Consider the following 25,583-nt stretch of genomic DNA (forward strand, 5'->3'; position numbering starts at 1 on the left):
TTATTCCAGCAGTAAGAAGCAAATACAAACAGTAGTACCATTCAGGAAATAACATTTTCAACAATATAATCAGTTCCCCTCCCATCCCCCCCTCCCCAAGAATCCATGGCCAGTCCAACAGCTGAGAGTGGGAATAAAATCTTAAAGATTCAAAAGTCTACTGCGAGCACGCGGTGTGAGGTCCCGCCAGAAGTGCTCCCACACCTGCCAAAATTTGCGACCCGGGCCAAGAGTCAAGTCTCCCACCATGCGTCTCTCCAGTGTTGCGTGCACTATCATTAAGGATCTCCATTGTGCATATGATGGGGGATCACGGGAGAGCCAGTGGGTGAGGATGGCTTTTTTTCCCATGAAAAGGACTCTGGAGATAAATGTTGACATTCCCCTGGGTTTGGGCGAGGCTATATTATAAAATCCAAATAACGCCCTCGGTTGCGGAAGCCATCGCCTTCCCCAAGGCAATGTGGTATATAGGCCCAGATGTCTCCAAAACTGTTGGATTGCGGGGCAGGCCCAAAACATGTGACTCAAAGATGCGTGAGCCTGATTGCATTTCGGGCAAGAATGCGACGCAGTAATCCCCATCCGGGCTGCACATTCCGGTGGAATGTAACATAGCCTGTTTTAATGTTTTTTTTAAAACTATGGGGCTCATAATCAAAACTTTAAAATGTCTAAAAGCCCGCCTCAATCAACACTTTGATGTCTTAATAGACAGGATGTCCAGGTGCCAATCAAACCAACTTTCTGAATGGGGCAGCAGGACTTTTTATGCCTCTGAATGCCGCTGTACACCCAGAGCTGAAAGGGGTGTATCTGGAGGAGTGGTCAGGGCTGTATTTGGGCGGGATGTGGGCCGACTTAGACTTAGACATCCTGGATGTGAGTTAGACGATGTAAAAACAGGTATAAGTGCCAAAAATGTATCCAAAGCGACCAGATAACCACTGCAGAGACAAAGTAAAGACCTCCCAGACACTCCCCCAGTGTTCACTGACCCCCTCACACCCCCATAAAGATCAGAATAAAAAAGTACATACCTGTCTCCAGAACTTCAGCACCTGGTATAGGAAAGCCTAGTAGAGCTGCACACAGGTGACTTAAATAGCCTGTTGGGGTGGGCTAGTGAACCATAGAAAGGAGGAGCCAGGCCCATAAGCCACTCTAACCCCATTACATTTATGGTGGAACATGTGCACCCCCCAAAACCCTACTGTACTGCAATATAGATGCCAACTGCAGCCATAAGGGCTATTGGGGTTGTAGACAGGTGGGTATAGTGGGTTTTGGGGGGCTCTCCATAACCTATAAGGGAGTTCTGGTGAGATGTGGCACCCTTTTTGTGAAGTTCATAGCAATGCCCTGTAAGGTGCCCCACTGCTCTGTTGCCATGTCTGGGTGGCCCCTCCCATGTCCAAAAGGTCTTGTTCTGGGCGTTTGGGACTTGGGACAAAATTTTGGTTGAAAATGTGATATAAAGATAGATGACCTGTCGGTCTGGGTGACCCAAAGACCTGGACATCCAGATAGATGATTTGAAAAAAAAAAAATTCTAGACTTATGGGCATTTTCCTACTGCTGACTTTGGCCGTCTAGCACCATACATCCAAATTGGTCTTAGACGTATGTTTTGATTATGCCCCTCTGTGTGTTTTTGTCTTTTCCCTGCTTAAAGCACTTTTAAGATAAATATAATGAACTAATTCATGAAATGGAGTGAGCCATTTCCTAGGGGCACAAAAGTCACCCACTCAGGGAGTGCTCTGATTCCCAGTAGAAGGCCTCTCTTTTATATGCACCTCACTCGTAGGTGGCGAAGTGTCCGCGTCTTCATCTCCTCTACCTTCCGAGACATGCATGGAGAGCGAGATATCCTGATCCGCTGGGTTTTCCCTGCTCTGAGAGCTCGGGCTGCCCACCACTTCCTGTCCCTGGAGGAGATCGATCTGCGCTGGGGAGTGACCGAGGAGGACACGCGAGGGAACAGGTGAGCGTTGAAGACAGCCACTCGGTGACCATCTCGGTATACCTCTGTTAGAAACCGCTGCCTTTTTTCTTGGTAGAAGAGAGACCCACGCTTCCTTTGTTCACCCTTCTGACTCTCCTGTTACAGACAGCTGTCTCTCTGCCTGTCGGAGGTATCTCACTGCCAGCTGTTTGTGGGGATCCTAGGAGAGCGTTATGGGTATATCCCGGATGAATATAGTATACCAAATATGCCAGAGCACGAATGGGTGAGTGAGGTCGGGGTTATGGGAGAACAACAGATGACACTGGCTTAAATCTCTTTTCCACTTTCCCAATATTGTTCTGTGTGTCAGTGTTTCTCTGAGATTTTCTGTCTACATCTTTCCAGCTTTGTATTGTGTTTGTTTCATTCTTACTGTGAGTGTGGGTGAAAATCTCTCTCTGCTTTTCACTCCCTTTCCTGCAGGTGAGATCTTATCCTAAAGGACGCTCCGTCACTGAACTGGAAATTATGCAGTTCCAGAATCAGGAGAGCAATATTGATCCTCCCCGAGCCTTCTTCTACCTCAGAGACCCTGCATTCCTCAGGTATGGGGATTAGAACTCGGGCAGAGGCAGTACAGTGATTCCTTCAGGGTCACACCCTGAGAGTCAATGACAGAACTGGAGATTAGAACTCGGGCAGAGGCAGTACAGTGATTCCTTCAGGGTCACACCCTGAGAGTCATTGACAGAACTGGGGATTAGAACTCGAGCAGAGGCAGTACAGTGACTCCCTCAGGGTCAAATTCTAAGAGTCAATAGCAGAACTGGGGATTAAAACTCAATGCAGTGACTCCCTCAGGGTCAGTGACAGAACTGGGAATTAGAAATCAGGCAGAGGCAGTACAGTGACTCCCTCGGGGTCACACCCTGAGAGTCAATGACAGAACCAGAGATTAGAACTCAGGCAGAAGCAATACAGCGACTCCCTCAGGGTCACACAATGAGTATCAATGACAAAACTGGGGACTAGAACTCAGGCAGAAGCAATACAGCAACTCCCTCAGGGTCACACCTTGAGAGCTGATGACAGAGTCGGGGATTAGAACTGAGGCACAAGGAACTAAATAGTGAATACAACATGTTACACAACTGTTGGGAAGCTGCAGTATTTTGGAGTGTGGTAAATTTCCGGTTCTCAATTCAGATCTGTGCCGGACCGCTGGCAGAAGGATTTTGCTGCAGAATCGTTGGATGCAGAGAGGAAAATGACAGAGCTGACGAGCCAGGTGGCAGAGCTGAAGCAGACCACATGCAGGAGGTAAGGCTTACCAGTGAGATTGTCCCCCTCAATGTGAGCTCTCCAGGGCCCCAGTAGGACAAAGAAAAGGGGAGCTCATCTGGGACATTTATGAGACTGGGAAGTGGGAGGAGAGCAAGCTTCTCTCCTAGATCTGCCTTACATAATGAGCTGCTTGGCTGTCTCTTAGGTACTCTTGTCAGTGGGGAGGCGTTGCTGATGGGAAACCCTTTGTCAAAGAACTAGATGTATTTGGAACCATGGTACTTCAGGACATCTGGGAGGCCATAGAGAAGAACTTTATTAAGGTGTGTCCCTTTAATCTCTACTTTCCTGTATACTTGTGATCTTTTAAAAAGAAAATGCAAATGCTTTGTGGGTCTGCAATACCTGTCTTTGCCACTAGTTTCTGCTGGAGGTTTTCACTTAAAAATTGACTGCAGTATCAGTCTTTGCCTCTAGATGCTGCTGGGGGGAATACATCAGGCAAAATGAGAGAACATTCCTATGCTGCCTCTTTGTTCTCCTCCTCCCTGGATATCCAAAATTGATGCTCTTTTAAGAAGCCTTTGCTTGGGAGGTGGGATGGGAACAGCAGAGTTTTGTCATGGGAAGTTCAGGATGCATAGATTTTTGGATTCAGCCTGCCATCAGCATACACAGGGCTGTACAAGTTAATTCCGTTGGTCATAAAGTCTCCAAGTCTTGGTCTCCTTGGTGTTGAGATCATTGAGAGTGGGATTTGAACTCTCGTCTTAAGTAGGCCTCAATGCTGTGCCCTAGGTGCAGAGAGGTTCTTCGATCATCCCAACAACAGTTATTAGCCGTTACTTCATTTCAACAATTATTCCTTGATGTTCGCCGGAACTCCTCATTTTTTCCCCCCAAACTGTTTATTGAATCGACAAAATACAGACAAACAAAGCAGCTGATACAGCATTTGCAATATACAGAACACGAAACAATTAACCCCAGAACAAGCGGGGACCTTCAGAGTCCAGCTTGGGTTCTTATTCCCGAACTGGGCCAAACCCCACCCTACAGAAAAAAGCCCCCCCACCCACCCGTCCCACCCTTAACCCACTGGCAACATGGGTACTACTGGCTTCTGCAATCGGTTGATTACTTGGCTTTTAATCGGAGGGGGTAAAGTATCCAAAGAAGACGCCCAAACGGACAAGAAGATCTTACTACCATGTCGAGAAAACCGAGCTGACAAGGATTCCCAGACCATAAGAAGATGGAATTTATTGCGCCAATACCAAGTGGTGGGTGGGGAGTCTTGAAGCCAATGATTTAGAATAAATTTCTTACCCACTATATAGCCCTTGTGGATAAGTAACGAATCACCCGCAGAGAGCCCAGCCAGATAACCCTGAGCCAAAAAGAGGATCCCTTCAACCTGCAAAGGAAGAGTATAACCCACCAGGGTCTGCAAATAACAACAGACCTCCAGCCAAAAGGCAGCAATAACTGCACAGGACCAAAGACCATGCGCTAGAGAATTATCAACCCGGTGGCATTTCAAAAACGTAGCGGTAGAGGCACACCCAAAGTGAAAAAGCCTGCTTCTGGGAAATATAACCTCGATGAAGGGCCTGAAATTTACATTCCTGGAGCTCAGTGCTCGGCTGCACCAGAAGAACTCCTCATTTTCGATCTCTGGCATTCTTTACCTTACCATCTCCGCCCTGAAAGTCCATTCCTGACATTCAAGACACATTAAAGGCATCTTGTTTTTTTCTCTGGCGTTCTGCTCATGACTCTTTAGATTTCTCTGCTTCACTATCTCTGCACAGACAGCTCACTCTTGAGACTTGAGATACAACTTCTTTTCTCTGGCTTTCTGCTTATATTTATTTATTTATTCAATTTTTTAGCCTGTCCTCCCAAAGGAGCCCAGAACGGGTTGCAAAGTACATCCATAACAATCGAGACAAGACAGAGATGACATAATTTACATAAATTACAATATAGACATGACAATAATTTACAATATAGACATGACAATAAAGCATATGGCATAGACTGAGTGGCATTTTATACTCAAAAGGCACAGGCAGCAATCATAAATGGTTATATTTTTACCCTATGCTTCTCGCCCCATCTCTATTCCACTACTCAAATGCAACTCATCCTAATTTCCTTTCCTAATATTGCAAGACACGTCTGTCCAGTTGGTATATCGTTTGTTTGCCTTCACCCCCTCGTTCTCTTTTTATTTTAAACCACTGAGATTTTAACCTCGGTTTTATCAAATCAATTGAACTTGAACTATAGGTTTGCACAGCATCTCCTCATCCGTTGCCTCCACCCCCTTCCCTAGGAACAGCCTATGGAAGATGAGGAAGAGATGATACAGGAAGCCTACCAGGAGTACCAGCAGCGCCAGTTCTGTGCCAGGAAGAAACAGCTTCTCAGTCTGGACGATGGGGAGAGGTGGCCAGGACAGGCCCAAGGAGGGAGACTGTTCCTCGTGAGTGGAGGCCCCAGCGAGGGAAAAACAGTCTTCATAGTGAGTAAGAGGCAACATCTCACACCAGCCCTGTCTCTTCACTCCAGGGCAACTGATAAACTGGTGCACGAGTATTAAATTCTCCAGGTGAACTTCTAGCCTTATCCTACCCCCTCAATTTTCGGTGACCCGTCAAAGCATGCCAGACTTTGGCACACTGACAATCCCGTGCCGACAATTGCGCACAGGATGTATGCATGAAGCTTTCAAGCCGTACCGTTAGCGCTGTGTGGGGGTGTGAGGGGGGGAACCCCCCCACACACTACATGTACAAGTTCTCATGCTCCTACTGTTGGGGGGGGGGAAACTGCCCCCCATTACACTGAAAGACTCCCGGCCACCGAAAACGGAAGTTTTCAGCGTACTGGGGGGGTTCAACCCCCCAACCCCCCCCAGGAGTACGAAAACTTGTACATATACTGGGGGGTTACCCCCATGCCCCCCTCAGAGCGCTACCGGTAATGCTTTAAAGTGGCAGGAGCGGTGGCATGCATATGTCCTGCACGCAATTGTTGGCGTGCCTTTGTTGGAGCGCTTTTGTCCTGCGCTCAGTTGTTACGGAACCCAATTTTCAAGTCCCTAATCCTTGGCTCCCCCCCCCCCCCCAACACTACCTCACAAGTTTTGTAATTAAACTCTGCAGTCATGGTCATCCTCCAATAATTCCATGCAGACTCATGAACTTTTGATTTGCAGGTAAATGTGCACGCTCGATGGCTCTCTGAGTTTGTGGCTGGCAGGTCTTGTTTGGCTTGATTTCAGCTGCTTTGGTGCTGTCCCCCCACCCCGCCCCTGAAGCTCCTGCCAGCCTTAGTCTTGCTTCCCTGTTCTGCAACATTGTGTTGCCTTCCTCTGACTATATGTCTGTGTAACGTTTCATCTTTCATAGGCTGCCCTGGCACACAAGCTGAGATGTACGATTGAGGAGACAAAAAGACCTCTGGACTCTGCCCCTTCCTGTAATGTCATTTTCCACTTTGTCGATGCTAAACCAGACGCCAGGAATGTCGTTTTGATGCTGACAAGGATTTGCAGTCTGCTGAACAAGTGCCTTAAGAGAGAGGGGGAGGTTCCCAGGTCGCACAGGTGAGGAATGGCTACCCCTGACTATCCCCTCTGCGTCTTCAACCCTTGGTCCCTGCAGTATAATACCCCTTCTCCCTCTCTCTCTCTGCCCTTATCCAAAGGGGTTTGGTGCGTGAATTTGAATACTTGCTGCAGCTGGTCTCCCAATCCCTGCGGGGGAGTCAGAGCCTAACGCTGCTCGTGGATGGAGCCGATTGTTTGTGTGGTGAGAGCGGTGAGCCCAGCTCTGATTGGATCCCGGAATTTCTGCCACGGGTAGGTGCAGGAAACCTCTTCGAATTCACCTGTTGGGCTTCCGATTCAGTCCTCTTCTCCAGGGAATGTAATTTGATCTGAGTAAGGCTCTACTGTAAGATGGCGCTCAGAGGAACGGTGATGGGTTACATAGTGCTGGGCAGGCACAATGCAGGCCACACTCGATGGAGTAGTAGCTTAGCGCAGTGGTTCGATTCCCGCTGCAGCCAACTCTGACGAAGTCGCTTATTTATTTATCATTTTAGACTTACTAACTGCCTTTTTCATGAAGAGATTCACCCAAAGCAGTTTACAATTCATTGAACAGTAATCGGGTACTTTTTAAGTATTTTTCCCCATCAGTCCCGGCAGGCTCACAATCTTAACTGTGGTAGCTGGTGCAACGGAGGGGGGGCAGTGACTTACCCAGAGTCGCAAGGAGAAGGCCAGGATCAAGGCAGCAGCTCTAACCACTAGGCCGCATCCTGCACTCCACTTAACTCTCCATTGTCCCAGCTACAACATAAGTACCTGTATATAATATGTAAACCGCTTTGATTGTAACCACAGAGAGGCAGTATATCAAATCCCCTTTCCCTTCCTGATTGGCCAATCCTGTTCAAGAAAATCACGCAGTCACCTCTGGTACCCGGTAGCACATTCTCAGTGCAGGAATCATTCTAGAAGAAAAGGGAAACAATGTTGTTCTTATTCAAATAGAGGTTGGAAAACGGGGAGATTAGAACTCAAGTGACTGTCCCAGGTAAAATCCTGGATGCATAGCCCCGCCCTGTTCTGCCCTAGCCCCGCCCCCACACAGCCTCGTCTCTCCTTTCCTGCCGGGTCTGGAGGGCCTCCGAGCATACACAAATGTGTGTGATGTCATCTGTGCATGCTCAGAGGCCCTCCAGACACGGCGGGGCTTTCCAAAACCCTGACAAACTGCCAGGTTTGGAAAGTCCATCCGGGCACCCGGATAATCCTCTAAAAAGGACGGCTGGTAACCCTAGTCCCAGGGATTTGCACACCAGGAGCCCATGGGTCTGTAGTCTGTGCTGTAGCTTGTTTGTGGTTTTGACATGTTACTATTGTCTGTACCTCTGTGTAGCGAGTGCAGCTGGTGCTGAGTCTGGATGAGGGTTCTTCACTGCAGTGTTCCCTCATGAGGCGCTGTGATGTCAGCACCCTCCTGCTGGGGCCCCTGGAGCCCTTGGACAGGGCAGAAATAGTGCGGCAAACACTGGCCGTCTACGGGAAGAAGCTGGAAGAGTCTGCGTTCAATAACCAGGTATTACTAATAACTGGTGGTGGATGTGTGTGTGTGCATGTGTGTTTCTCTCTCATGCTGTGTTTTTTTCTTTAAGATGCGTTTGCTGCTAATTAAGAAAGGCTCCCAGAAGCCGCTCTACCTGAAGCTAGCCAGTGAAGACCTCCGAGCATTTGCTGTGTATGAAAAGGTAAATTCCACTGCCGTCTCAAGCAGGCTCCCCTCTGTGGGACAGACATCCCACCGCTGCAACAAACTGTTTAGCGTTAGTTCTAGATCTTTCCCCGTTTAATCTTTCGCTAAAGCTATCTCCAGACAGTTCTTTATGCAAGTGTCGTGAAAGCTTACTCGTAACCCTGCATGTGTTAATTTTGGGGTTTTAAAAAATCTCTTCATTTGCCATCTCCGTTCTTTCAGTAGTCTGAAAGGCGTACATTTTTACATTTATAAGATGATCCCTGCTTGGAAGAGCTTACAATCTAACTTGGACAGACAGACATAGAAACATAGAAAAAGACGGCAGAAAAGGGCTATAGCCCACCAAGTCTGCCCATTCCAAATACCCGCCCTCTGGTTTCACTCCCCTAGGGATCCCATGTGAATATCCCATCTTCTCTTAAAGTCCGACACGCTGTTGGCCTCAATCACCTGCAGTGGGAGTTTGTTCCAATGATCCACCACTCTTTCAGTGAAGAAGTATTTTCTGGAGTCGCTATGGAACTTCCCTCCCCTGATTTTCAGCGGATGCCCCCTGGTGGTCGAGGGTCCCATGAGGTAGAAGATATCTTCTTCCGACTCGATACGGCCCGTGAAGTATCAATCATATCACCCCTCTCTCTTCGTTCCTCAAGTGAGTACAGCCTCAGTTTATTCAGTCTTTCTTCATACGTGAGATCCTTGAGCCCCAAGACCATCTTAGTGGCCATTCGCTGAACCGACTCAATTCTCAGCACATCCTTCCGGTAGTGTGGTCTCCAGAATTGAACGCAATACTCCAAGTGAGGCCTCACCATGGACCTGTACAGCGGCATCATAACTTCAGGTCTCCTGCTGACAAAACCTCTACGGATACAACCCATCACTTGCCTTGCCCTGGAGGTAGCTTTCTCCACTTGATTTGCAACCTTCATGTCATCACTAATGATCACCCCTAGATCACGTTCCGTCGTGGTCCTGGCCAAGGTCTCACCATTTAGTATGTAAGTTCTGTGCGGGTTTCTCTTACCCAGGTGCATTACCTTACACTTTTTAGCATTGAAGCCTAGTTGCCATGTTGCCGACCACATGACATATAGGATTGGGGATGCAGAAGCCAAGGTGAAAAGAGTTAGGAGCCATACCCACTGTCCTTCCCGTCTCTCCCTCTCTAAGGTCTCGGGGAGGATTCAGAGATTCCCAGCCACACTCCCACCTCTGCTGCAGCACATACTGGGAAGTCTGGAGCAGGAACATGGCACAGAGACTGTAATGCTGGCACTGAGTGCCCTCCTCCTCTCTCGCACTGGTAAGGGGGGGAGAAGGGGGTAAGTTCATGTCCTTGTGCCTTCTGCTCCAACGCATTTACTGCATCGAATAAAACCCTTTGATTTTCGCACAGTTGTTCAGGCTATGGTTTTGTCGAGACTTGAGTACTGCAATGCCTTATTCCTCGCAAGGCATTGCAAGTTACTTAAAACGCAACAGCAAGACTGATAATGGGATTATCGAAGTATGATCACATTTCACCTTTTCTCCAACGATTGCACTGGTTACCACTTGTTTTTAGGATACAGTATAAAGTAGTCATGATTTGCCATCAATTCTTGTATGGAACCATACCTGAATTGTTCAAGAACAGCATGTCTTAATTATCTACCAAATAGATCGTTACGTTCTGAGAATTTAGCTCTACCAAAAACAAATGCTAACCCGAAGCATGTGGAGACTGGTAAAATGACCTTCTGTTGTGCAAATACGAAAATGCTGTGAAAAGGATAGTTTTAGAAAATTACTTGACGCAATTGTTTGTAGACTCATTTTTCTATCACCTTCAAAATTTCTGTGAGCGCTTGAGATCCTTAAGTATTTCTCCTTTATATCAAGGTGGATATCTTCTTGTGTTTTAGCCACTTGATGATAATTTAGTGTGACTCATTTTTCTAAACAATATTTTTTTTGTGTTGATTGCAGAATCACTCATGACTCTTTGAATAAGTTTTTTTGTGTTATTTTATGGATATGTTTCCTGAGGATTATTTGTTTAATTATATGTTTTTTTACAATTTTATGTATGTAAATCAGGGGTCTTCAAAGTCCCTCCTCGAGGGCCGAATCAGTCAGGTTTTCAGGATTTCCCCAATGAATATGCATGAGATCTATTTGCATATACTGCTTTCAATGCATATTCATTGGGGAAATCCCGAAAACCTGACTGGATTCGGCCTTTGAGGAGGGACTTTGGAGACTCCCTCATGTAAATCATGTAAACCGTTTAGTTTTAAATAGTATAGAAATTTTATAAATAAATCTGTCAATTTCTCTCAAGCCACTGATGCCCCTTTGCCTTCTCTCCTTGCGACAGGCCTGAGGGAGTGCGATCTATATGTCATGTTGTGTGCCCAGGTGAAACTTGCCTCTCATTCCCGCCCTCTGGCCTGGGAGGAGGTGCTGAGAGCCATGGAGCGGCAGGAGGCAGCACTGTCCATGGCGGCTTTCTCTTATCTCCTGAGAAGCTTGCAGTGGTAAGATGGAGTGGTGGGGAGAAGGGTTAAAGAACGGCTGGACTACAAGTCCCAGCGTGCACTGGGATAAAAATTAAAGAAACTGTATTGTTGTTTGCGTGCTGATTGGACTGGGCCCTGACAGTAGTTCCTGGGGTCCTCCATGTTTTTGCTTTCTTTTAAAGGAAGATAGATTCATTATGTGAAATCTAAAATATCTATCTTCTCCATTGCTGATAAAAAAAACCCCTCTGGAATTCCATCCCAGGAACAATGAGATTATTTAAAGATCGTATGTCATTTAAGAAATTATTAAAACACAACTATTTGTGGACGCCTTTCTGTAAATTCAGTGAGCTTTGATTTATCTAGATTTCATTAAATTTTGGCATTAAGGAAATTTGGAAAGATTAAGGGTTCCTTTTACTAAGGTGTGCTAGTGTTTTACCGCGCGCTACGCTTCTAGAACTAAGGCCAGCTCAATGCTGGCGTTAAGGTCTAGCGCGCCTTAGTAAAAGCAGCCCTAAGTTAAGTTATTTGTAGTATTTTATGATGCTTTGTCTGTGTTTATAATTTGTGCATGTATGATGTTTGCATACCGCTTAGATTCAAGTGGGTTATACATTTTGAACATAAAAATAAAATAAAATATCTTTGTCCTCTTCAGTATGCTGGGGCTCCGAGCCCCCTCACGTGCCAGTGACCCCCGGCTGCAGCTATCTGGGTCTTTGCTACGTGATGCAATGGAACAGCGGTATCTGGGGAGGCCAGGCCTCAAGGCTGAAGTTCACCTCTTCCTTGCAAGTAAGACCTTCCTCTTCTCGAACCTCCCAATGAGACACACTGATACTTACGCAATCTGTGGCCCTCTGTCCCTGGTTGCTACGGGGGACGGCAGAGATTCATGAAGGTTTTTTTAAAAAAATTTTGGATTTTTAAAATACTTTCTCTATTTTTCCTCATTTTTGGTCCTGCCAAGCTTACTTCTGGAGGAGTTCTGACCCCCTGTGCGAGGACCCCACCGGAAATCCGGATGCTGACTCCCTTTGTGCCTTGCCGTATCATTTGGTGAGTAATAAGGAAAGGTTGTGACTTAACAAAGACCTTGACGTCACAAACCACCAGGGAATGATGTCAGCAGTACCAGCAATATTACATAGATTGATGACAATCGGCGCCAAACTCCAATTTATTTAGATTAATAACAGCGGGTGCAAATGAGGCTTAGTTTTTCAAAGGCTTTAGAAATGGTAAAACATCTCATGAGGAAAGGAAATAGCTATCAGACCAGGAAAAGGAGAGATTCTACTGAGTTTTGCTGGTCCTCCAATCTCCAAAAGAACTAGAAAAAATAGTGAAGACATCATCTGCATATTGTCTGGACCTAGTTAGGGTAATTTTCAGACTTGGGACAAAGATTGCACTTCAGGCTTCATGCCTGGGTTTTTTCGTGTATGGTGTCACCTCTGCCTCAGGAGTGATTGATTGTATAATTTGTATTAACAGCTCGGTCCAAATGTCCTTGGTGGGGTACACCGACAAATCCACGCACGACAACTGCGCTCCGATAAATGCACACACAGTTGCACCCCATGACTGAATCTGGCATAAGAGGATATCTGGAAGGCCCTGATTTGCTCAGACTCCTCAGGCCCCATCCCTGGGAGGGGCTTGAGGCGCCTCAAGCCCCTCCCAAGGGACAGGGCCTGAGGAGTCTGAGCAAATCAGGGCCTTCCAGATATCCACTTATGTAAAGGGTTCCCGTAATCATGATGCAAGCCTTACCTTAACACTAGGTTCCCCCTCCCTCCCACCCACCCCCCTCAAAAGGACAAAATAGTATCCCACCGTTGGGGCGAATTAGACGGGAAGTTGTTGTGCGCGGAATTGTCGGGGTGCTTTTGACGGGTTGCTGTTCAAATCATATACAAGTATAAAATACTGCTGTTAGGGCTTCTTTGAATGACTTGTCCCAGGTGAAGTCTCCACCTGAGTAGGTATCTAATTCTTCCTTTCCTCCTCTCCTTCGGGGTGGTGTGTTTTTAGGTGCACTGTGGACACAAGGACCTCTTGGGTATGCTTCTGACAGACCTGCGCTTCCTGTCTCTTCACACTGAGCTTGGTCAGCTCCCCCAGCTCTGCAAGGGGTACAGTCTGTACTGTGAGTGTCTCCGCTGTCGCTGCCACCAGGCCATTTGTCCTCTCCCCCCCACCTGTTTTTTTAATAATTCATTTGCAGAGAACCCTGTAATTGAGGCGCACACTCGGTGGAACTAAGCAAGATCTTATCGCCCAAACCATAAATGCTAAAATCTGTCCTATGCTTCAAAGGTATTGTAATTCTAGCTGCTTTACATATAGGGCCTCTCGGTTGCCATGCTTCCAAGTTTATTTAATCTTTGATATACCGTTGATCAGAAAGATGCTTAAACGGTTTACAGTTATCAGAATATTCTTTAACATAAGATATAAAGTTCAAAATAAAAAAGGGGGTGAGGACAGAACATATAGACTTACTGGAATAAAAAGGGAAAATGGGAAATGGTAAGAGCTTAAATACAATGAAAAAATAAAATGTAAAAGGGAGGGAAGAAGCGGAAGGGCTTTAGCACCCTAGGTTGGGGGTCGTTTCGAAGGAAGCATTCCGGTTCGGTACTGCCGACTGCAAAGAAGCTGTTAAGGGTCTGAGAGAATGGAGTCGAACTTTACATTTGAATTTTTCAAGAGCTGCTTCTTGTCTAAGATCTGACGGAAGGGTGTTCCATACCGTGGGGCAACAACTGAAAAAAAAAAAATGGTTTTGCGGATGGAATCGAGAAATAGTTTGCAAACAGAAGGGACAGAAAATAGGTTTTGAGTAGTGGAAAGCAGAGTCCGGGAGGGGGTATATGGAATACTGTGCTCAGCCCCCAAATCTTGTATTCTCCTCTCCATACAGTACATAAGAATTATCCCTCTGCTGCTGTTCTTCCCTTTAATCTGCTCTTCTGAACATCTTGTATGTGAATTTGCATCCTTGTTGCCCATCGTTTGCCATGCTACTGTGCCCAGTACCCAACACATGCACATAGGAATTTCTCTTACTGCTCTTCATCCTTTGGATTAGTTAACATAAGAACATAAGAATAGTCTTACTGGGTCATTCCAATGGTCCATCAAGCCCAGTAGCCCGTTCTCACGGTGGCCAATCCAGGTCACTAGTACCTGGCCAAAACCCAAGGAGTAGCAACGTTCCATGCTACAGATCCAGGACAAGCAGTTGTTCTGTTTATCTGCTGTATATGAAGTTGTAATCTTGTTGCTAAACCTTCTACTGTGTATGTAAACTTGTAACCCGTTCTGGGCTTTTCTGGGAGGACGGGCTAGAAATTCGACTAAATAAATAAATAATTTCCAAGCTTTGGCCATTGCGTCAAAACCCCTAAGGAATTTTCCAGAAAAAAAGTAGGAATTAGAGGGCTGAGGACACAGTGGTGGTAAAGCCAGGCCTGGCTGAATAGCCTGATTTGGGTGATCTGGAGCCGCCGTTGGCTTGCAATGTAATTGACTGGTCCCTTTAAGGTGTTATCTTTTATGGAGGCGGCCATCTTGGAAGCGGAACCTGACAGTGATGTCAGTTCCAAAGTAGACATAGAGCCACTCCTGTGGGGACAGGAAGCGTGTTTTAAAAGCATTTTGGAAGCAGCTTGTTTTATTTAACATTTTTATGTACCACTGGAAAGTTAACATACGTAATCACCCTACCTACCTCCAAACCCTTCCAAAAATTATCAGTCTATTTATATCCCAACCCCCTTTCCTATCTGTAACGGCCCAGATTTTATTTAGGGTATATTCTAGCACTAAACAAGAGTTATTTCTCCCTCTCTGGCTGAAATATTGACCCTCTTTTAACATCCACATCCATCCCACCATCTGCCTTTAAGTGAGGAGAAGTTATGCAGTGGCCCCTCTAAAATATCATGTGGAAATAACAAGATTTTTAAAGCTATCCTGAAACCGCTCTAATCTGCAGAGCTTGTTGAAATAATTCTGTGCTGTTTCTTGTCTCTCTCAGCCGCCTCTACAACAGTTGACGCTGATCGCGGGGAATTTCCACCCCCTGCCTCGGATGTGGAAGTCTATTGGGAGTTTGTCCAGCGTAATGTCACCCTGCTGTGCCGCTATCCCGTGTTGTTCCTCCAGCAGGTCCTCAATGAGCCGGAGGCCTCTCCTGTTTGCCAGCAGGCCCAGAAGCTCCTGGGTAAAGGCAGTGTTGGGCTTCTGAAACAAGGCAGAGGACTTCGATTAATGAAATGGGTAAACAAGCCGTCGACCCTGCGGAAGGTTAACAGGTGGGTAAGGGCTGGCTACAGAGAACTTACAGGGTGTCGGGGGCTAGGTCGCTTCAATCCTGGTTCTCTCCCTGTTCAGTGCTGGAAGCAGAACTGAAACACCTGGTCTGTCCTTCCTAATCCAGATTAGCTGTCGAGGTGCGTTTTGCATGGTCTTGGGTAAGTTTTGTCTCCATTCCAGTCCCTGGCTCTCTCACTGACCCTGGGAGAGTCACTCGTCCTTCCTGCATGTTTTTTCTCTCCGGGCTCAGAATCACTAAGGGGTCCTTTTACAAAGCGCACGCTAGCCGGAAATCTACCGCCTTCTCAAAAGGAGGGGGTAGCGGCTAGTGCGTGCGGCACTCTAGTGTGTCTTTGTAAAAGGAGCCCTAAATGTTTATGTTTATTAAAATGTGATAGTCCGCCAAATCTTGCAAAAGTTCTCGGCGGAGTACATTAAATTTATATAAATAAAAACTGAAAAGAACTCCATAATATAAAGAAAAGACCCAGTCTCCCCGTTCATATCTAAGATACATTCAAACCCATCCACAAAATAAAATTAAATAGTAGGTCAGTTGCCTGCGAACCTCTCAAATTAATGAATATGATCATTCGGAGAGGGATCAATCCCAAAAGCCTGTTGAAAAAAGTATCACTAATAATAAAACCCTAAGCACACATGCGCACTCCTACCTGTGTGATCCATAGCTCTGTGGCTGGCAGAGAAATTTTAAAGCATGCACATTTGGAGCGTGCGAGCATGACGATTTGCTACGAGTGGTAGTTTATCCAGTAGCGGTTACTGTGTGCCGATTGCCCTTCCCAACACAACGCGTGATTTAAAAAAAAAAAAAAAGGTAGGTGGGAGAAGGGGCACGATAATTGACAGACTGACATAAATAGAGACACACACGCTGAAAGACAGGTAGGTGGGAGTGAAAGAGACCCACAGAAGGACAGGGGGCCAGGGAGAGAGATTGAAAGAAAAAAAAAAACAGACAGCGGCCAAGGAGAGAGAGAGAAAGAAAGAAAGACAAACATACACATCTATTCTAGCACCCGTTAATGTAATGGGCTTAAAGACTAGTGTTTTTAATAACCTTTTAAACACTTTATGATTAATTTCAGTATCTTACTTTCTCTTTATAACACTAATTTATTTTAAAATTTCAGCAAGGTGATGCCCATCCCATCCACCCCCTCTTGTGTCGGCATCTCCACCTCCGGACGCACTGCTGCAGTGGGAACCAGCGAAGGCTCCCTGTATCTTCTAGACCTAGAGAGTGGACAGGTAGGGCAAGAAGGGTGGGAAGGTCCCAGCATGGGATTGTTTGGGTGGGGGGAGTACAGGACACACAAGGGTGTAACCCTATTGTGAGAACAATTGTGTAGAGAATGACATAGGGGACAAATTTTTCCTTGTCCCCGCGGGAACTCATTTTCCCATCCCCGCAAGTTCTTTTCCTATCCCTGCCCCATTCCTGCAAGCTCCGTCCTCATCTGCACACGCCTCAAACACTTGAAAATTATAAGTGTTTGAGGCTTGTGTGTTTGAGGCTTGTACGGTTAAGACAGAGCTTACAGGAATGGGATAGGGACAATGACGGGTAAATTGAGTTCCTGTGGGGACAGGGACAAATTTGTCCCCGTGTCATTCTCGACTGTTGTATTTAACTCCCTCTCCCCCTGCAGGAAGTGAGATCTCTGGCTACCAGCTGCGATGGAATCTCGGCCTGCATCTTCCTCTCAGAAGGATCTCTCTGCACGGCCTCCTTTGACGGCAAACTGGAGATGTGGAACACCCGGGATGGATGCAGGTAATGCAGTAGCTGTCTGTAAAGGGGGGGGAAGTGAGTGTCATTCAGGAGGAGAGGGTAATGGATGGTAGGGGAACATATTTCTTTATTAATCCTTCTGCTGCCCTCAGGCTATTCCTAATAGAGGCTCACCGGAGGGATATCACCAGCTGTGCCCTGAGTCCAGATGGAAAGCTTCTTGTGTCTGTTTCCTTGGACCATCACTTGAAGGTGAGAGGGGGCTTCTCTCTGGGTATTCCCAGGAGCCAATGGGGCACAGAAACTATGAAAACCTATGTTGGGATCCCTTTGGGAACAGTTCAAGGCAGGTTCCCATCTGTAGAGTCTGGGAAATTCTCAGTCACCAGCCTTGTCTCTGGGTAAATTAATTCACAGGCCCAATCAAAATAGACTTTATCCAGGATTGATATATTTAGGGAAGTCCTGCACGGCTTATGCGTCCTTCTCTTTATCATTGCCAAAGCAACACATAACATCCAAAGCAGAAACAAGCAATATTTGCTTACAAACGGGCAACCGATTGACTCTCTTGCATACCAGCTTGATATAAACAACCTAAGGACCCTTTTAGGCGCTGAAATCTGGGCCTATTTGTAAAGCTTTTTGGTAAGGTCATGTGTCGTAAGCGGCACCTGTCAAAAGGAGGTGCCACATCATCCAGTTAGGGCGGGCTAGCTAGGTAGCACTGCCGCCCTCATTTTTAGCCCATGAAATGCCCCCTCCAGAAAATATTTTTAAAAAGTATGCAACACACGGTTTTGCACATGCTATGAGGCATAAAATCACAAAATGCCTTTTCTCCTGCGCTAAGCATGCACTAGGGCTTACCGCACTTCTGTGAAAGGGCCCCATAATGTAGAGCAGGGGTGTCCAACCTGTGGCCCGAGGGCCGCATGCGGCCCTGTGAAGGATTTTGTGTGGCCCCGGTCAAGGGCGATACAGTGTTTTCCTCTGCTGTCCCTGGGTGTTTACTATCTTGCCAGCTCCCTCCTCTGTTTTGCTGCAGCGTTTGCGCATTTGTGCGGCCCCAGAAACATTTTTTTTCAGCCAATGCGGCCCAGGGAAGCCAAAAGGTTGGACACCCCTGATGTAGAGTTTAACAAGTGCACTTTTCTATTTCCACCCCTATGCTCTTACCCAGGGCAGACCCCATTTCATTATTAAGTGTTCATCTCCTTGCTGTAGGGCAGATATTCTGGGTTTAGATTACTAGGGTATATTCTAGCACTAAACAAGAGTTATATCCACGTCTCTGACTGAAATATTGACCCTCTTTAAATATCCCCCCTCCCCCCCAAAGTGGAGAGAAGTTATCCAGTGGTCCCACTAAAACAGCATATAGATATAATGAGGTTTTTAAAGTCATCTTCTTACCGGACCTGGGCCATTATTATTAAGTATTCATCTCCTTGCTGTAGGGCAGATGTTCTAAACCAGGTCGTCGGGTCACATCTCGCCAGACCCACAATGAATATGCATGAGAGAAATTTGCATACACTACAGTACTTCCAATGTAAGCAAATCTGTCTCGTGCACGGGTCCAGGAAGTGACATTAGAGGAAAAGCCGATGCTGACGCGACAGCAGCTTGGGGCTTGCGGCTCGCGTCAGGACGTTACAGGGGTACGGGGGAAGTGAAGCGGCACGTATGCGCAGCAGTGGGGTGGGACAGAGAGGAGGACTGGTGCCTGGGGCAGACCAACCCCCTCCCCTGCCCCTCCTTACTAATCCACTGATTGCACATGTCTCTTTCTTCAATTTTTCTCTCAATGTTATAGCTTTGGAATTCATCACGAGGCACTCTGGTGGGGTCTTGGTTCTCCCCGCATCCACTGAACTGTGTGACCTTTCACCCCGAGAGTCAGTTTGTTGCCATGGGCTCCTGGGATAAGCTGATCTGCATCCGGAAGACTCTCACCTGGGAGTTGGTGTCGGTGAGTGGCGTGCAGAGACGAGAGAAGATGCGCTTTGTCTGTTCTCGTTCTCTCTTTCTCTCCCCCGGTACAGTTTTGTTTTTTTTTTCTACCTGAAATAAGAAACCCTCTCGTCCCCTTTTTTCTCTCGAAGACACTCTCAGGACACAGCTCCACAGTGCGGGAGCTCTCCTTCTCTCCAGCGGGGAATGCCCTGGCTTCGGCGGCACTGGATGGGGAGGTGCGCCTCTGGGCCTGGCGGGAGCAAGTCTTGCTAGCCGCTTTCCAGGCACATCATGGAGTTGCAGAGGTGGTGAGATTTGTAGGTCACGGAGAGTACCTGGTGACAGCTGGAGAAGACCACAAGGTAACTCAAGCTTAGTGCAAAAGGGAATAGGGCTGGGGCTGGAACCCTTCAGGGAGATAAAGAAACCGGGTTTGATTCAATGTGTGTATTTGCATTCAGAAGAGATCTTGAGTAAATCACCTTTCCTTGTTCTGCCTTAGAAACTTTCTGACCCTGATGTATGTGGTTAATAATATCATCACTGTTTACCTTTGGAAGCTGTATCATGAAGTTTGTATGCTGAGTGCTTTCTGACTGGGGTAACTTACAGGCACTGCTCAAAGGGGGGTCACATGTTCTTTACACAAGGACTTTCATACCCAGAGGAGAAATTCTTCACACCAGTGCAGACCACATCCTGAGCTTCCTCCTCCATTGCTGCTCTGCAGTAACTGACTGAATTTTTTTTTTTTTTTTTTGTGGGGGTGGGGGGTGTGTGTGAGAAGAAGCAGCAAAGCCCAGCTGAGAATCCACAGAGCCTTATGCTGGTGAATTCCTTTGCCCAGTGGTTAGAGTAAATTGTGAGTCCCTGAATCTGTCTACAAGGCCCCTTCTCTTCCCTCAGATATCGCAGGAGACGGTCATAGAATCATTTGCGTGCTCTTTATTATTAATGATTTGTGAATTACAAAAGCTAAGAGAGGAAAGCGAAGGCAGAACAAAGAGCTGCTCTTTTCTTCATCTTCCATGTTTTGTACGAACAAACTGCAACTATACATATTATCTCCTAATTATTTTGTCTCCAAACATGGTAACAAGTTAGCAGATATTCTGCACTCGATCCCCAAACCTCACTACACCAATTTCCAATCAATATAATCTCAGAATTATTCAGCCTTAGATGCCATCTGCAAACCTGCACAGTTCACATCCTGAGCAATGTTTGGTAATTTTTCACACATCACAAACATATAACATGTCTCTTGATAGCACAGCATGGAAAAATGTACTTTTTTCTTTGGTCCTGTGGTTAGTTTCCTTCTGCTTCCTTCTCCTTTCTCGTGCTTTGTGAGGAGGAGAGAGTAGGGGGGTCTCGTAACTCAAACATCTTTGGTCTGCCGCTTCCGAGACTCTGCAGAGAGCATTTTCCCTTGCAGCGGAGCCTGGGTGAGACATGGAAAGACACAGACAGGTCTCTGGCTTTGGATACTGGTAGAGCTTAGCCCTTTTTTGCAATCCCTGGGTAGAAGTAGATCGATTTTTTTACGCCGTCAAAAATTACAAAGACTAGGGGGACACTTGATGAAGTTGCAGGGAAATACTTTTAAAACCAATAGGAGGAAATATTTTTTCACTCAGAGAAGGTTGTGGTATGAGCGGATAGCGTATTTGGTTTTAAGAAAGGTTTGGACAAGTTCCTGGAGGAAAAGTCCATAGTCTATTATTGAGAAAAACATGGGGGAAGCCACTGCTTCTCCTAGATTGGTAGCATGGAATATTTCTACTATTTGGCGTTCCAGAATCTTTTGTTACTCTTTGGGATTCTGGAATGTTGCTACTCTTTGGGTTTTGATCAGGTAGTGACCTGGATTGGCCACCGTGAGAACAGGCTAATGGACTTAATGGAACCTTTGGTCTGACCAATTTTTATGTTCTTAGTGGTGAGTTGTAGGTACTAGTACAGGCTGAGATCAAGTACCGGAGTTTATTCTCTTGTGTTTTGTGGACAATGAATGTAAGGGATTCAATGGATTTCTAAAAGCAGGGCAAGTGGAGGGGTTTACCATGTTGTAGCACTTGGAGCTCAGGTGAGTTTCACTATAGGTGATGTAGAAAGTGGGTGGCTCATGGGAACTCCATGGTGAGGTTCTCCAAAGTGCCTGCACTGTGCATGAACTGCTGAGTTAGTAACGAGAGGTCTTGTCTCTTTGAGCTTAGATTGTTAGTGTGAGGGAGGTAAACAGAGGGTGTGCGAATCAGCAGCTGTGGAAACGTGTAAATTTGGGCGAAGCAGAGACAGTTCCTCTTGATCACTCCTCATTGGGTGAGTATGGGGTCCTGGTCTGGTGTTGATCATAGGGGCCTCCATGAGCCTCCCAGGTCTCCTTCATCCCCTCTTCCTCTTCCACCATCCACCACCCATCGCTTCCCCTCCCTCCTGCATCCTCCTCGTCTGTTCCTGAAATGGGATATGGCATTTCTGGAGGGACTTTGCCACCGGTGGTGGTGTAGGTCCAGTGACCCATATATGTTGCCTCTCCCTCATCAGCCTTGTGGTCTTCTTCATCTTTCATATCATCTTTCATCTCATAGCTATCTCCTTTCATGGTCTCATGGTCCTCTCCTTTCTTGAACTCCTTATATTCTTCGCTTTTCTTGGCCTCATGGTCCTCTCCATCTTTGGCCTCATACTTCTCTTCATTCTTGGCCTCTCCATCCTTAGTCTCATGCTCCTCTTCTTTTTTGGATTCATGCTGTTCTTCTTCCTGGCCTTCCTTCTCTTCCTGAGCTGTTGTCACCTCCCCTGTTTTCTGGTGCTGGGAGCTCAAGGACTTCTTTATCTTTTCCCTCCTTTCTGGGGATACCATCTTGTTCCCCATCTTGGCCATCATCTTCTCGATGTTCTTGAAGGTGAAGGCCTTTTTCAGACTGCCTGCCCTCTTCAGGCCTGTGACCTTCTCCCCCTTGTCCCCTGTGTCTCCCTGGGCCTTCTCCTCCTCATCTGAGGACAGGCAAATGGTGTGGAAGGTCTCTCCATCGTCCACATACTCCCCTGGTGAGATGGCTGGGTCCTGGATCTGAGGGAACAGGCCTTCGGGAACCTCAATCTCCTCCTGCAAGAGGTGAAAGACAGCAATTAAAGTTAAGGGAGAGTAGCAAAAGGGAACCCACTGCAAACTGGCCAGTGCTTTTCTGATTTAAGATTGGTGCATGAAGCATGAATACATTTGGCCTTTATCTGCCATCTTGTTTGTTTCTTCTGTATTAATTGGCCAAGCACCAAAGGAAGTAGATGTGATTTGTGGCAGTCAGAACTCTCCCTATGGATGAAAGATAACCTATCAATTATTACAAGCCTAATTGGTTATGATTTTATATCACGCACAGCAGCATAAGTCGGTGAGATAAACTAGATGCATGAGATCAATTTGCGTTGATTTTATCTATTATGGCTGCCATCCAGGAAAGCAAAACTTGAAAAAGGAATACACTTTAATGAATAGATAGGGCACAACTTTTACGGAAAACTTATTCCTGATTCTGAAATGTAGAGCGGTGTGGATTAGAGGGAGGGAAGAAAGTGGAGTGGGGGGAGAGGGCATGGGAGCACACCCCACTCCAAGGCACTCGTGAGGGTACTGTGATGCTTTGATGCCATCCTGTCTAAAGGGAAGCTCCAGGATCCCAAAGGGCCTGGGTTGAAATCTTATTTTTAAAACAGGAAAGAGGAATTCTAGATGGAAGGACAGAGACTCAGATGGGGAGGGGGTGAGAGACAGAGACAGACAGAACCAAGGTACAGACCGTTAAGGGATAGTAGAGGGTGGAAAGGTACGGAGAGGAGAGTGGTGCTAGCAATCTCTCCCTGGGCGCGGCCCAGCCCGGCCTGTATGACTCATTCACATCTGCAGGCCTCACATTCTCAAAATACAGTTCCTGGCACCAAACTTAAGACTTTTCCTGCCTTAAGGAGGGGAAAGATGACTCCAGCAATTCTCCTTAAAAGTTTCCATGAACAGAAACTCGCTTAAGTTTCTGTTCCGTTACAACATTTAACTTCTGTATAGGGGACACTATATTTTATCCTTTTAAATTCAACTGTGCAACTTTTTATATTAAGGATAAAATGCCCTCACATGAGTTGCACTGTATCATTTTATCTTAAGGATAGGAACCCCATCCCTTCCCACCAGTCCTTGCTAAGATGCTGTTCGGTGCAGTGGCCCCAGGCAGAGCTGCTGGTTCTGGTCCGTCCTCACCTGATAGAGCAGAACATTAAACTGGTTCTTCCTGAGGATTTCGCTGTGGATCCTCTCCAGCCGGTCCACCCCTTCTCTCCTGCGCTCCATCCGCAGGCTGGCATCTCGGACTGCGGCGCTGACCTGCCGCGACCCCTGCAGCAGCTTACTGACGGCGTTGCTGGTGCTGTTCTGGCTGCGGCCTAGCTTAGCCATCTCCCCTTGGACCTTGCGCACGCTGTTGCCCAGGTTCATCTGCCGGTTCTCCATCCGTACCTGGGTCTCCTGCACTTTGCCCAGCATCTCCTCCAGTTTCTCCAGCAGGGCCAGCACAGTCAGTGCATTCACAGGACCCTTGTGCTCCCCTGGGATGGGCACAGCCACCTGAGCTTCACCCTGGGTGGGATTTGTACCTGGAACCTGCGGGCTCTCTGCCTCTGAAATTTGGAGGTCCCCTTCCCCCATGGTACCAGAAGGAGCGTGCTCTGTGCTTTTTGAGATCCTGTCTACTTCTGCAGGGAAGCTCTGAAGTTCCCTTTGCTCTGGAGGAATTTGGCTGTTGGGAAAGAGCTCCACCCTTTACATGGGAGCCAGGCAGGGAAGAGAGGAGGCCGGCCCCCCTCCCCCTTTCCCTGCCAGCCGCATTCCTGCGGAAGGAGGGATCTGCTCCGAGCTGCATAAACACAGTATGTATCAGGGTGAGCTGAACTAGAGGCATCGGAGGGCTGCTGCCTGAGATACACACGTGTAAGGAAAACGAGCTTTTTTCAAAACAGCAACATCCTACCTAAACAAATATATTTTATAGAGCCAAAGGAGTATGACATGGATGATAAAGAAAAAACAAAAAACATTTTGAAATCTTTAAATGACTGACAAAGGCTAATTAAAGCTTTCACATTCAATAAACTTATATTCAATAATATATAGTATGTTCCTTTAAAATTGTATCCAATGTATACTTTTTCTAAACACCTAGATAGTATGAGAGACAGGCGTATCATAATTATAGATAATCAGATCATAGGACCTCATATAATCTCTCTATTATTCCAGGTCCACATCCTGACTCCATGTTTTAATCACATAACCCTGTCCCACCTCACCTACCTCACCTATCTTGTGTAATTAAGCCTTGTAAAAACACATATGCAAGTGTATGCCTCAACTCTAATAATACCAACTTAAAAGAAAGGCAACACTTGTATTAAACGGTTTAATCCATGAACCAGCGCTGGTTAAAGAAACATATTGAATGGGGGATTAGATGGGTGGGATATGGATTGATTATTGTCATTGAAAATTGGTTGAGCTTAATATTTCTATTGCTATTCTTTTTGTATCTGCTCAATCAAAATGATTTAAATTAAAGATTTAAAAACTTTTTTTTCTTTATCACCCATGAGATACACATGTGGCAGCGGATCTTTGGGAGCCTCAGGCGTGGAGGAAGTCTGTCCCCACTTCTTATGAAGAGGAGTTGGAAAGGAAGGGGCTCAGTTTCTCTTCTTTTCTTTCTCCAAATTTCCTAACCAGTAGAGGCAAAAGTTGGCCAGTCTCGGACTCTGCATTGCCGCCTGATATCGGAGCTCCCCCTATATTTTGCATAAAGATGTCATTAGGTTTCCTCAGGCTTAGGTTATGGTATTTCCCATATATGTATCGTAGCTCTACCCTGTCCCTTTTGTATCTTGTTAGTCCTCGTTTGATTTTGTTTATGTTTTTAATCTGTAATATTGTATCCTTGTTTTTATAATGTACATCGCTTAGAAGTATTATAAGCAATGTAATCAAATTTTAAATAAACCTGAAACAGTGGCAGGAGGAGGGGAGGAAGGGCTGCATATATTTGCATATATCTGACTCCTACCTAAGGGAATATCTCCTCATCGACTGGAGCTAGGGGGATTTGCAGCTGGATGCAGGATATATTAACTTCTGTCTTTGAGTGGATCTCCCTTTGTCTTGAGTTCTAATCCCCAGCTCTGCCACTGACTCTCTGTGTATGAAGCTGGGAGGGCGCTGTTTGCTCCCTCTGTGCCTCTGGAGGAAGTGGTCCTGAATTCTCTCTTGTCAAACAGGTGCAAGTGTGGTCGGGACACCTGGGTCAACTGATGAGGTCTTATGGGGCAGAGTGTAAATCCCCAGCTCTGTCCATCTCTGTCAGTCCTGAGGGGAGTATGCTGGCCGTTGGGCACCAGTCTGAGTGTGTGAAGATTTACAATCTCCATGAGGGTGAGTG

At 46.5% G+C, this 25,583-nt stretch overlaps 2 protein-coding genes across 3 annotated transcripts in view; one reads left to right on the forward strand and one right to left on the reverse strand.

Moving 5' to 3' along the window:
* Positions 1-25,583, forward strand: part of TEP1 (telomerase associated protein 1) — a 72,361-nt gene that overhangs the window by 22,542 nt on the left and 24,236 nt on the right. For both annotated transcript variants that reach the window (XM_033923801.1, XM_033923800.1), the window contains exons 19-40: positions 1,811-1,987; positions 2,114-2,234; positions 2,435-2,556; positions 3,158-3,271; positions 3,441-3,558; positions 5,577-5,765; positions 6,655-6,851; positions 6,953-7,106; positions 8,194-8,373; positions 8,450-8,542; positions 9,724-9,856; positions 10,913-11,072; positions 11,719-11,855; positions 12,031-12,119; positions 13,098-13,212; positions 15,109-15,385; positions 16,541-16,658; positions 17,060-17,184; positions 17,295-17,394; positions 18,962-19,117; positions 19,251-19,463; positions 25,423-25,576. In XM_033923801.1, coding sequence (XP_033779692.1) covers positions 1,811-1,987; positions 2,114-2,234; positions 2,435-2,556; positions 3,158-3,271; positions 3,441-3,558; positions 5,577-5,765; positions 6,655-6,851; positions 6,953-7,106; positions 8,194-8,373; positions 8,450-8,542; positions 9,724-9,856; positions 10,913-11,072; positions 11,719-11,855; positions 12,031-12,119; positions 13,098-13,212; positions 15,109-15,385; positions 16,541-16,658; positions 17,060-17,184; positions 17,295-17,394; positions 18,962-19,117; positions 19,251-19,463; positions 25,423-25,576 — 3,242 coding nt within the window. The remainder of the gene's footprint in view (positions 1-1,810; positions 1,988-2,113; positions 2,235-2,434; positions 2,557-3,157; positions 3,272-3,440; positions 3,559-5,576; positions 5,766-6,654; positions 6,852-6,952; positions 7,107-8,193; positions 8,374-8,449; positions 8,543-9,723; positions 9,857-10,912; positions 11,073-11,718; positions 11,856-12,030; positions 12,120-13,097; positions 13,213-15,108; positions 15,386-16,540; positions 16,659-17,059; positions 17,185-17,294; positions 17,395-18,961; positions 19,118-19,250; positions 19,464-25,422; positions 25,577-25,583) is intronic.
* Positions 20,916-23,914, reverse strand: LOC117349980 (caveolae-associated protein 2-like). The gene is made up of 2 exons (XM_033923802.1): positions 23,363-23,914; positions 20,916-22,216 (listed from the first exon to the last, which is right to left on the reverse strand). Exons 1-2 carry the CDS (start codon positions 23,804-23,806, stop codon positions 21,413-21,415), a joined length of 1,248 nt encoding a protein of 415 aa, XP_033779693.1. The 5' UTR covers positions 23,807-23,914; the 3' UTR covers positions 20,916-21,412.

This window comes from Geotrypetes seraphini, chromosome 16 (genome assembly GCF_902459505.1).
Source record: "Geotrypetes seraphini chromosome 16, aGeoSer1.1, whole genome shotgun sequence".
NCBI lineage: Eukaryota > Metazoa > Chordata > Amphibia > Gymnophiona > Dermophiidae > Geotrypetes > Geotrypetes seraphini.

Excerpts from the sequence above, each read along its gene's own strand:
- LOC117349980 (XM_033923802.1), bottom strand. The coding sequence starts at position 23,806 with ATGGGGGAAGGGGACCTCCAAATTTCAGAGGCAGAGAGCCCGCAGGTT. Across the intron at positions 22,217-23,362 it reads TTAATGTTCTGCTCTATCAG|GAGGAGATTGAGGTTCCCGA; the intron begins GTGAGGACGGAC and ends CACCTCTTGCAG.